This window comes from Siniperca chuatsi, linkage group LG6 (assembly GCF_020085105.1).
Source record: "Siniperca chuatsi isolate FFG_IHB_CAS linkage group LG6, ASM2008510v1, whole genome shotgun sequence".
Classification (NCBI taxonomy): domain Eukaryota; kingdom Metazoa; phylum Chordata; class Actinopteri; order Centrarchiformes; family Sinipercidae; genus Siniperca; species Siniperca chuatsi.
The window spans coordinates 14,472,453-14,484,863 of NC_058047.1; the positions used below are offsets into that span (position 1 = coordinate 14,472,453).

General features: G+C 39.9%; 1 protein-coding gene and 1 long non-coding RNA gene across 3 annotated transcripts; both read left to right on the top strand.

The window, feature by feature from the left end:
- The first annotated feature begins 6 nt into the window (after positions 1–6).
- Positions 7–11,586, top strand: LOC122878378 (cystathionine gamma-lyase-like). 2 transcript variants are annotated; one of them, XM_044201115.1, is made up of 13 exons: positions 46–315; positions 1,651–1,712; positions 2,462–2,543; positions 2,721–2,816; positions 2,949–3,058; positions 3,176–3,310; positions 3,446–3,503; positions 4,024–4,101; positions 4,646–4,798; positions 5,378–5,499; positions 6,216–6,268; positions 6,682–6,820; positions 10,550–11,586. In XM_044201115.1, the coding sequence occupies exons 1-13, from the start codon at positions 240–242 to the stop codon at positions 10,565–10,567; spliced, it is 1,182 nt and encodes a 393-aa protein (XP_044057050.1). In that variant the 5' UTR covers positions 46–239; the 3' UTR covers positions 10,568–11,586. The 2 variants fall into 2 exon arrangements, with proteins under 2 accessions (XP_044057049.1, XP_044057050.1); XM_044201114.1 differs by lacking the exon at positions 1,651–1,712 and having other exon boundaries at positions 7–315.
- On the top strand, positions 4,806–5,213 carry LOC122878380. The gene is made up of 2 exons (XR_006378465.1): positions 4,806–5,069; positions 5,161–5,213. It is a non-coding gene; the product is annotated as an uncharacterized LOC122878380 (long non-coding RNA).
- Positions 11,587–12,411: the final 825 nt, after the last annotated feature.

Genomic DNA, 12,411 nt, shown 5'->3' on the forward strand with positions numbered 1-12,411 from the left:
TGATGAGCGCTGATTGGCTCGCGGGGGAGAAGCGCATCGTACATCGACATTAAATGGTTTTCCCCTTTGCATCGGTAATGCATACTCATCCTAAAATCACTTTGGTTCACGGCTGGGGAGCGCATTGTCATGGAGCAAAATCACAAACAAGACGAGCAGAGCGACGTGTTCGCCGTCTTCAGCCCGGCGTTTAAATCGTTCGCCACAGAGGCAATTCACGTCGGTCAGGAGCCGGAGCAATGGAAATCGATGGCTGTAGTGCCGCCGATTTCTCTTTCTACCACGTTCAAGCAGAGCGAACCAGGAAACCACGCCGTAAGTAGCCCGATATGCCTTGGTTATTTAAGGCGGGGGTGAAGAGGAGAACGATTCGGTGGTAGGCACGTGCGTGAAGCAGACGCTGTTCAGCGTCACGCACGAGGACTTAAGTGAGCTATAAATTAATATTGAGTTACTGGGTTTTGTTTTAAGATATTTGACACATAGAAACGCGTTGTGAGTAAAGATAAACTCTCATTAGACTGTAGACTATATTTTATGTTGTATCAGAATATACTTTCAAGACATAATCAGTACTGTCTGAATCGCTCTGTTGCCCTGTGGATGGATGAATAGATGGATGGATAGATATAGGACTTTATTAAAGCAGCCAAATCACACATGAATCACTAAACAAAACAACATAAAGACACACAAAGTAAATCTATACACAGCGATTGTGCCTGGTAATATTCTGTATGTGGTCAGAAGTGGAAGTTGACCACACCAGTGTCCTGACGTGATATAGCAAGGTGTTTCATTGGAATTGCATAGATGATTATTGGGAATAACTATACAGAGACTATCTATCTATTTAGCTATATATCAATACAGATAAGTTATGTACAGGTATGTAAAATATAGAAATGTATGTACAGTATGTTATGAGCAAAATAAACAATAATGTGTTTTATTTTTTACTTTTTCTGTCTATCCTGTGTGAGTGAGTGACTGTACACGTGTCATACCCCTGTACTAACTGTTGAATGTAAAACAAATGACCACATTCATGGGTGTTCCTCTGCTTCCTCAGTCAAAAGTGAATCTATCTTACATCATCCCTCCCCAGTCTTAAGAGAGACTGCGTAACACCCCCAGTGAAACCAGCCTTACTACCTTATTTTGGCTGTCGTTTAAATAGTACAGTTTGCTGCAAGCAAAGTTGACTTTTACAACTGCCATTTGTCTTTGTCAATGATTATACTGTAGGTTAGTCATGGTCTGGTTTACAGATTACAAGTTTGGAAGTAGGCCTACCATTGTTACAATCTCATGCACACATCACATAAAAAGAATGAGAGCAGAGGTCATTTAGAGTTTCTCATGTCTATTTTTCATTTAAAAGACACAATGCATTTAAGAGGGGAATGAATGGTCTTTAATGTTTCCCAGTTTTAAGACTAATCTCAAGGCATTAACAGCTAAAACAGCATCCTCAATGAAATGTTCAAACTAAAAGAAATAACCCAGACCCACCACTCACGCTGATCTACTGACCTCTTCCATTTCACATGGATTAGAAAGTTTAGAATACCTATTTTATCTTTTCTTTCAAACCAGAGTGAACTTGTCAGTTTAGAACAGTTACTACTATCTACTGCATATTTACAGATGGCCTTATTCGCAGAGAGACGACTACACAAACCCTCTGTTCAAGGCCATTCGAGCTCCAAGTATGACTGAAGGCAACAGCCTCCATTGTTCATATAATTTATCCAAATATATGTTTTGTTTTACTGTTATGTGTGTTGGAAAGTGTATAGCCTTCTTCATTTGTACTCCATGACAAACCTCCTTCAGAAGTGCTAAGTACTTCCACTTTTATAGAATCCAAAAACTGCTTTAAATTGTTTAAACTCTCTCTCTATATGTTTCTCATATAAACAGCAAAAATTATGAATGCTCCAGCGTGTACACAAACTTCTAGTTTAGGAAATATTTTCTACATTCATTTAAACCAGAACAATGTTTTAGTGTTCTCCCACCAATGAGCTCATATAACAGTTGTCTCTATGCAGCAGTGAAGCTGTAAATTACTGGGTGGGGTCTTTTCTCACCTTGTACCCTGTGATTTTAAACAGACATGCATGTGTAATCTCTTAACTCACAATAAATGGTTTGTAAATGGTGTAACGTAAACCCTGTCGTTATCTGTTCGTGAGAGTGGCAAGCCAATACAAGTGTTGTGCTGTTAAACCTTGCCACCCAGCTGAGTTTTTAAAGGTGATAAAGAAGTTATGATGCATTAAGACATTTTCATTGTTCTAGTCCTGCTGGGCATGAAACCTCAAATTTATTAATGCACACTAGTGTTTGGGCAACCTGTCTGCCTGACTGCTTCCTCTTATTATTTGAACTCAGTATATTATTGTAAATGTTGAGTTTGGTGACTGAAATGTCTTATAATTGTGTTTTTATGTAGGGGTTTGAATACAGCCGGAGTGGAAACCCTACAAGAAACTGTCTTGAGAAGGCTGTGGCTGCTTTGGATGGAGCAAAGTATTGTAAGTTAGACTATTATAACAAGCGCTCACATAATCATGGCAGGCATACTGCAACAGAGGCAGGAAGTATTTAACAACATTGTATTTAACAAAGGAGATAATCAATCTTAATGGATGAAATGTATGCAAACTGCAGCCTCTGTTTCCTCTGACGACTTTTGTGCTTTTCCACTGCAGGCATTGCTCTTGCCTCCGGGCTGGCAGCCACAGTCACCATCACTCACATGCTCAAGGCAGGTGATGGGATCGTCTGCATGGATGACGTCTACGGAGGTAAGAAACCTGTAACTTGGACAAGTGTGTCGGGGGAAATAAAATGATGCAACATTACTCACTTGGTTTTGTACTGTGAGTTTTTTGGGTTTTTTTGGAAATGTTAATTTAGTTTCACTTCTCAATTGCAAGGCACAAATCGCTACTTTCAAAGAATTGCCACTGAAGTTGGTCTGGAGGTGTCTTTTGCTGACTGTACAAAACCAGAGAGGCTGAAGGCTGCTCTGAAGGCCAACACTAAAGTAGGTCAAAGGATGATATTATAGGAATAAAGTGCTCTTGGTGTTGTTGTGTTCTTGCTGTGGACTCTCTTTAATCAGATTTTACAGTGAAATGACATCCCGCTTTTCTTTGTTTAGCTGGTGTGGATTGAAACGCCCACTAACCCCATGATGAAGGTTGTTGACATTAAGGCCTGTTCTGAGTTGGTCCACGAACACAACAAAGAAATAGTGGTGGTTGTGGACAACACCTTCATGTCCGCCTATTTCCAGGTGAGAGTGCCAGATGTGCGCTTCACGCTCTTTTGACTTTTGAAACGGCAGTTTAATAGTTTCCTGCAATCAAATTCCAGTTCACGTGGAAATAAGTCACTCATTAACTCATGTGTTTGTCTTGTACGCTCTTAGCGCCCCTTGGCTTTAGGAGCTGATATCTGCATGTATTCAGCCACCAAATACATGAACGGTAGGTTATGTACATTTTCCCATTTTACTAACATAAGATTTCTTTAAAATTTGATACAATCTAAACCAAAAAGTCGGTAGGTTTACAAAAATACATCAGAGTAATGGGGTCACTGTTGGGGGGGAAACAGGTGAGAACCGTTTGTCAGTTTTTGTGACGAATGAAGAGGATCTGCAGTCTGTAATTTTCACCAGCAAGCACCTCATTATCAGGTTCAGGCTAAGCTAAAACCTGCACGTGATCTAATCTACCCAGTCTAATCATACCGTACAACATTTTGGTTGCTATATTCTTAAAATAAAATAACCTTCTTCTCGAAATATTATGAACGTAATTTTCAAATTCTCAGATTTCTTTTTTTCTCAAGTGGCTCTAATGCTCTGTTGTACAAAAACACACACACACACACACACACACACACACACACACAAACCAATGAAAGATTTTGTGCTCCAATATCAACACTTGTAATTTGGACTTTCTTTTTATTCATGTCTTTTGATTAATATTATTATGACAGGTCACAGTGATGTGGTAATGGGTCTGGTCTCAATGAACCGGGACGATCTGTATGAGCGGCTGAAGTTCCTGCAAAATGGTGAGTAGAAAGAGCAACAAACTACTCTTGTGTTTGTTAGGTACATAACACATTCTGACAAAATGCCATTTCATGTTTCGTCAGTCAGTAGCTGCCTTTACAGACTTCAGATATACTGTTCAGTAGAGTAGTGCTGAAACAATAAGTCAGTTGACAGAAAGTCACTAAATATCTTGATAGTGGATTTAAGTCATTTATCAAGCAAAAAGCCAAACGTTTGCTGGATCCAGTGTTACCAGTTACGTACCTGAAATGAGGTGATTTAAGGACACAGATCTCAGAGAGGGAACAGTTCTAGTGTGACATATTCACCTAATGTCTGGCTCTGCCACGCTCAGTATTTGGTGGACTGGTTATTTCAACCTGACCTACATTCACTCATTAAACAACCAAAACATTTTCCTGAGGCCAATGTTCAGAACCAATTTAAAACCTTTTCAGAAGGAAGTATTTGTTTATGCTTTTGTTGTTTGCCTGATCTGGGTTTTGGGAGGCTTTGTAACCTCTTTGTTTTTTTCCCCCATGTGATTTTGCCTCGGTTCAGCACTGGGCGGTGTACCGTCTCCCTTTGACTGCTTCCTGTGCAACCGAGGACTGAAGACGCTACACCTGCGGATGGAGCGGCACTTCAAGAACGCCATGGCTGCCGCCAAGTTTCTGGAGGCCGATTCCAGGGTGGAGCGCGTAATCTTCCCAGGTGCCAAAGAGAGGCCTTTCACTGATTTATTACAATCTTTTCATATAATAGAATAAATTGATATATTAGTATTTGATGTACAGAAGTCTGTACAGTAACAGTAATGTCACACTTTTCCAGTGTTTTACCACTTGACCTCTGTACAAAAAGTTGCCTTTTTATTTTAAATGTGGTTGTGTCGTTCTGTGCAAAGCCTTACGTCCAAACAAAGAGGGCTCATGAGCAAAAGTTTCATCTTCTCACCAGTAGCATGCTGCAGAAAAAGCACAAGGTTGAAACAGACCTTTTCCTTCTTTCATCTTGTTACATCCTGCGGTTTGTTTGTTTTGTTTTTTAATTTTTTTTTATCATTGCTTCCAAAGACATCTGCAGCTCCACCTCAAATCTACACCTGCAGCTATTTGAATAGCACTGAACCAAATGAGCAAACACTCCAGGGTTAGAATAAACTTGTCATAGCATGTTTGAAGTAACTGTGCCTTTTTACATACTTTCAAAGAACTAGAAACATTCTGTACTCACCACCTGTTTTTTTTTTTTTTTTTTTTTTTTTTTCATGTTTTCCCTCTCTCGATGCAGGCCTGCCCTCTCACCCCCAGCACGAAGTGATGAAGAGACAATGCACTGGATGTCCGGGGATGATCACCTTCTACATTAAAGGGAAACTCGAGAATGCCACCACCTTCCTCAGTAACCTCAAAGTAATTTGGCAGGAAACTTTTTTTTATTTGATCTGGACTGTTTAGTTTTGTGTTTTGCAAGTGTTGTGAGGCTGGAGGGGCTTTTGCAGAATGACTGGAGCCGATTCCCAGACTGACAAGACACTTGAAAAACTACTTCAATACCACAACTATGAGTGCTTTAGTGAAACACTAAAGTCCTACTTGCAGGCATTTCCTGGTGGGGGCTTTTGACGTTTTAATCTGTCCAGTAGAACAGCTGCTGTCCAGAGGTGAAACGAAAATTAAAATGTTTTACCCAAGAAAAATATGATGCGGACATGATGTTGCAGTAATGCATTCTGAAAATTTTAGGATTGACGTAAAACTGAAGTTGCACTCAAAAATGTTTTTGAGTAAATCCCACTTGAAATTTGTATCCTCAACAAACAGACAGCTCATTATGTTAGTTTCATGCTGTTTAGTTTAAACAGCTTTTTATTTAATGTAATAAAGCCTCAGCATTGATAAGTGGCTCATATTGTCACAAGAGGACCAGATTATATTTTGCTGTATATGATAGATATACTCCGAATACTCACTGTTTATGTTTGAAAATGATCCAAACCACAAAATGTAAACAAAGAATATGACCATGGTTTGGGTAGTTTCTGTAGGTTTCTTATCATTATTTGTGCACATTATTTATGTCCTGCACTATGTTTCAATACATGTCTTCTGCTGTCTTCTTATTTCAGATGTTTGCAGTAGCTGAGAGTCTTGGTGGTTACGAAAGTTTAGCAGAACATCCGTAAGTATCCCTGCAGAATTTTACTCTGAACAGAGTTATTATACGTACATTATTTTGGTACAGTGTTGACTTTTGACATTCAAAAAGACTGTGATTAGAAAAACAAGGGGCCTGTAAAACATGACAGAAATTAACATTACAGAAATAGTAGTACAGTTAAATAATCCAAATTATAACTTGAACGTGCAAGTAAAACTGAAACTTTCAGTAACTGTAATCTATGATGTAATGTAACAAATAGCACCACAAGGGGGCAGTGGAGATCAAGAAAAGAAATCCCTATCAGTCTCTCACAGATTTTAATTGAGATACTTTATTTCCATGAAAGTCTGCTCTAATCTCTATTAAAACAGCAGGATGTTTTTCTGTATATGGCTCATATGTAAGTGGCACTGTCCTCCATCATAATTTAGGGCGATTATGACTCATGCGTCAGTGCCAGAAAAAGAGAGGAATGTCCTGGGGATCAGTGACACACTGATCCGGCTCTCTGTGGGACTGGAAGATGAGGCCGATATCATTGAAGACCTGGATCAAGCTCTGACTGCTGCTGTAAGTAACATCCAACACTGGAGTACCAGATAGTCCTTCAAACCAGTACGGTTTCTTATCAACCAAAATCAAGTGGTAAAATGGTGACACCAAGTTTGTGGGAGACTGGAATTGTTTTCAGCTCTCTCAGTAAGTGTTGGGAACCAAAATGTCCCCTCCTGTTTCCAAAGAAGGAATCAACAGGCCTGAGAAAGTTATGCTTTTCTGCTGAACACTAATTAGTTTGTCAGAAATTGTCAGGGAGTTTTGATCTCCACAGAATAACCTACAGAACAACCAAGATGACTCAGGTGCGTTTTGGTGCCTTGTTCTTTAAAATCAGATCTGGTCAGAGCCTGGACATAACTCAGTCAAATCTGAACACACAGACATGATACACATATTTTTAGATTCATTGTGACTTACACTTCCGTAGGCGACCTTTGTGATGATTATTATTATTATTATAAACATCCATAAGTCCGCTTAGAAATCATAGCACTAGTATCAGTAGAATCAAAGATGCTCTTTATAACTGCAGAATCTGCCTGAGAATCATCATGTTTTCTTCAGTATCAAAGTAATCCAGTGATAGTTCAGTTGAGTTAGAGTTTTAATGGTGCCAATTTGCCAAAATGTAAACATATATAACTATAGACTAAATATACAGCCTACAGCACAACTTGCTGTCTCCATAGCAATATTATACTTCCTCTTTACACCCTCCAAAGGATTATGGATACTGTAGTTCCAAACCTTAATGCGTGATTATCTATCAAATAGGAGTAAGACAAATAGTAACAATGAGAGTGAAAAAACATAACAAACAAACAAACACAATGAGGGACTACACCGTCAAACAAACACAAAAACCCCCCATTTATATCAACTTTTTTATGTACTATGCACAGTCTTGATTTTGTCTGAGGGGGGAACCCACAGTGTCAGACTTTGAAAACCCCTGCCCTATACAAATTAACTTCTAGAAAATAATTGTTTTCCTGCAAGTTGCACTATTTGTAAATGTTGAAAATATTGAAAATGTCCATGATTCATTCTTTATTGTCCTCTACTTGTTTTCACAGTCTGTAGAAAAGTAACATTCAAAACAAGATATAAATAAACAAGAAACATTACAAGAACACAAGTTTATTACAGTGTGTCCAGGCTATTTAAAGCACGTATAGCTAAGGACACAAAACTCCTCCCAAAGCGTGTGTTTTTGCAGACTGGTTGTCTGTGTCTGCGGCCAGAGGGGAGGAGGGTGAAGCATGGGTGGAGGGGGTGGCAGGGGTCGTGTGCTATGGTCAGTGCTTTGCAAGTGGTGGCAGTGTCACTGAGGGCCGGCAGGTTGGGAGTGGCGAGACCATTTGATCATACTGTGTTTGTAAATGAAAAACCCTGCCATCTAGCTTTGTGGTCATGGACTGCATTTTAACATGGAAATGTCTGTGTTCTCGACACTAAATGGGAGAGTTGCCTAACAGAAAATCTCACAAAAATGATTGGTATTAAGTACTCCACAATCTTTCTACTCCACCACAGCTCGCTTTATGGTTTGAATGCTGTGAAAGAGATCCAGACGCCACACGTGTGACTGACTAATGATTAATCAGAGAATAAATGCAACCATGCCTCTGTGTACTGGTGCATTCAAGTTTCCAGGTAAATTATTTTTAGGAATCTTCCTAAAAATCAGAGTGGATTATTTTAATTTATAACATCTAAGAAACTGTTCCTTCTTAGAGTCGAAACCAGGCAAGCTGCCACTTGTTTACTTTCAAGGCACATTTCCAAGCACACAAAAAACTACACATTTGACCTGTATAGTGCAGAATAAGGCACACCAGTCAAAATGAAGACAAATCCGGCCTGGAGAAGAAGTGGAAATTGTCTTGGGAACATTTAGGGAGAGCCAGGCCAGGAAGCGTTGCAGACCAGGATTGAGTTAGGTATGCAGGGGTTGCATGCTGTGCACTTTGTAGAGGGCTGTGGTGAATCCACCCATCCCATAAACCGCCTCTCCCTGCGGCACGACAAAATTCATAATGCACTGTGAGGTTTCTGTATGCTAAATCTGAGGATAGCCCTGGGCTAAGAGTTGACCCTGGGATAACTTAGCCCCTTTTCACAAACACAATGTTAACCCACGGATTCACACTGCACTTCTACTAGCCCTGGGTTAAATGCCCGTTGAAACACGTGACTCATGTTTACATTCTGCTTACTTTAGCCCTGTTTCACATTGGCATCTTTTAGCCCCTAGTTTAGTCGATTCTCGGGGGATAACCCCGCAACCTCAGGGCTAACCCTGCTCCGGAGCCCTAGGCTAAAGTCAGGGTTAGCCCACTTTGGATTGTGCCAGTGTGAAAGCTTTCTTAGAAGAAGATGGTTCTAAGAAAGCTTTAAGCCCTAGGCTGAGTGCAGTGTGAAAAGCCCTATATTTTTGCTGCAGTCTGGGGTAAGTCCCTCTCAATGCAGTCCACTGGGAATATTCCTCCATTTGCACTTGCTCAGCAAATTCCAGACAGTTATATATTATTTATATATAATCTCACAAAGTCACTCTCCTTTGTATTACCCCATTAAAGTATGACAAATGTTTATAGATTCTCACAAACATGCTCATATCTCATAAATACTTGAAGTTGATTTATTAGCTGCATGCTTTTTCTCAGTATTTTTGCTGTGGAAAAAATTCTAACTATTTCCACTTAGGAGACCAACAGATGGCTCATCAGAAGTACTGCGATGTTCCCAGAAGCCACTTTCAAGTTCACTGCCCAGTTTCAGCTTTTCTCACCTCTGTGCACCGTTGCCCCTCAGATCTGGCATCTGCATTTTTTATCACATCTCTCTGCTCGAACGGCTGGTGTCGACATCTGAGGTTTTATTACACCTCTGTAATGCGGCTGAGGTTTTAGCAAACACACAGTATTTTGATTGAATCATTGTTTTTCTTTCCAGTGTGGAAGGTTTATGGATGTGTATTTCGTATTATGCATACATGTGTTGAGAAAACGTGAAGACCCAAGTTGGTTGAGATTTTATCACATTAAAACTGTATTAACTGAACTCTAGTGTGCTGGTTTTGAATGATTCACTACTAATTCACTCCCACCTGCCGACTGCTTTACCATCAGTAGGGAATTTGAGTTTCCTAAAAACCCTTTTTGCCACCTCATGCAACCGTATCGTGCATGACGGCCTGCACCTCCTCTCCTCAGGATTCAGATAATGTCTCTGAATCTCTCTGCTGCCCATCTGTAGCAAATGGAAACTAAATGGAGACAAATATCTCTAATGACTGTCTGTAGTCCCGGGAAAAGGCACCGCTGATGGGTGAAGCGTTTAATTGGATGGGGCATCAGGTCAGATTGTGGTAGGCGGTTAAATTTCCGGTCAAGTGTCCTCATCCTAGGGTTAGTTTTGAATCACAAACTTGGCTGTTGGTTAATCATTTGGAACTCTCCAATGGGTTGATGCCATTTATAGTGTTGTTGCTGTAAAATACTGGGTCTGTGGCGTTTTATTGACCGGCTTTCTCTGTGGTGGGCTCTCTGTTAATCTGCTTTTGACTTGCCTTTATCGCAGACATTTTGGCATCCCGTGTCAGCTCATCAAGCAAAGAGAGGAGGAATGACTGCATGGATTGTGCTCCTTTTTGTTTGTTCCAAAACTGGCTTACTGTACTGTACTGTGTGGATAATACAGAGTATTGATTTCATGGGTCAATTTTTTCTTTTCCAGCATCCAAAGAAGAAGTGAAATGTCTTCAGGGCGTCCCCGAGGCTCGGGCTGAAGGCCGGAGGTACCGAAAGTAAATCATCGCAAATCAACATTTGGTACCTCAGTTCAGCGCACAAACTGCAGAGATTCACCTATCAGGGAACAACTTAAAGAATACAAATCTTGCTATCTGTGAACAATTAACACAAATGTTACATGCAAATCTTTTTGATGCCTATTTTAACATCAGTTGTAATCTTATTTATCTTATGCAGATTTTGCTTTATTTGTATGTGTTTCGTTTTAATTTAGTTTTGTTTGGAAGGCTTTAATGGGGCATAGTCCTTTTTAGTCAAAATTGATATGAACAGTATGAGTTTCTACAAGAAAAACACCCAACACAGTAATTTCTGTGTAATCCTGCTATAAAAACCTGTGTACTTCAGGTTGCATTTATTACAGTTAGTAGATCTGCAGATGTAATCTGTATTAATAATTTCCTGATTCTAAGTGGCATAAAAGTTAATGAATTCTAATTAGTCAGACTAACTAGACTCATACAGGCAAAGCTAATGTCCAAAAGTCAGAAAAAATGTTTCTATATTTTTCTCTTCACTGTCAACATCTGCTCAAAGATTTTAGAGGCACTGCAGAACCATGTAAATCCATGAATGAAGAACAAACAATATCTCCATTCAAAAATGATAAATAGAAATGTGCGTATTTGGTGGCAGAAGCACAAGAAAACTAGATACCAGTTTTGTTTGACTAGCAGAATTTCTCAGCAATGACAAGTGTTTTGTTTTTTTAGTAACAAGTAAAGGCTGTTACAGGAGTATTTATCAGAATACCTTTATGTATGTTCTTGAACTCAAGTCAAAGCATTTGGGCCGATGGCAAAAGCAAAATGGACTCACATGGTTTTTATCTGTGCAGAGAAAAAGGTCTCATTCGGGCACTCCCTCTTTCTGCTCAAGCATACGCTTCATTTGGGACAGACCACTCGGGCTCAATGTCATTTATGTAACTGACAAATCCATTAAAATCAGTTTGCAGTATGTGTCTCTCACTTCCTCTCAACTGTACAAACACGAGCAGTGTAATTGTGAGTTCAGCTTCAGTAACCGTAGCAAGTCGATACACAACATTCAATTTAGCCTGGATAGTGGCAGGCTGCACACTGGGGTTTTAGCTGATGGATCAAATGAGCTAGTTGGCATCCTAATGACCACACCATCAATAACATTTCCACAAGGAGACTGAAGTTTTCGGTTCTCTGTAGAAGACCGGTTATCTTTTAAAGGTTTTGGTTCACTGGGACTTTAATTTCTTGTTACCTCCTACCCTGTAATGGGTTTTACACCTCTGAGGAATCAGCCATTAATATTTTGTGTAAGCCTTAATACCTCTCAAATCTCTGCTAAAGGCTGATGTGATAATTTAGCAACCACAAACACTGCCTCAGAGGACTTTATGAAACCTGGCACGTTCAGTTAGATTGTATAGATTCTGGGGAAGTGGTGCTCTAAATGGAAACAGGATTGGGGGAGGCTCTGCATTAAAAGTAGAGGTGCTACTGAGGCGTTATATATACATATTCAGCTCCCAACACTCGCAGCCTTGACTCGTGGTGGATCTTGTCACAGTGTGTGGTTAGACTTTCCTACAAAACATTGTCATTCAGTGCAGGTTTTCAGTGTCTGTCAGCTCCCTTCAGTCAGCCAGGGCCTTTTTTTGGAGAACACATCTCCATCAGATGAGTCTCAAACATGGATAAAAGTCTTTGACAACACAATGAAGTGGAAGCATGAGAGGTTATGATGTGGCTTTGTGGGCTTTCAGTGTTTATTTTACCAATATGACTATGGAATTACATTCACTGC

Coding starts and splice junctions, on each gene's coding strand:
- LOC122878378 (XM_044201114.1), top strand. CDS start 130: ATGGAGCAAAATCACAAACAAGACGAGCAGAGCGACGTGTTCGCCGTC. Junction 2,817..2,948: donor CATGGATGACGTCTACGGAG/GTAAGAAACCTG, acceptor CTCAATTGCAAG/GCACAAATCGCTACTTTCAA. Junction 4,799..5,377: donor GGAGCGCGTAATCTTCCCAG/GTGCCAAAGAGA, acceptor CTCTCGATGCAG/GCCTGCCCTCTCACCCCCAG.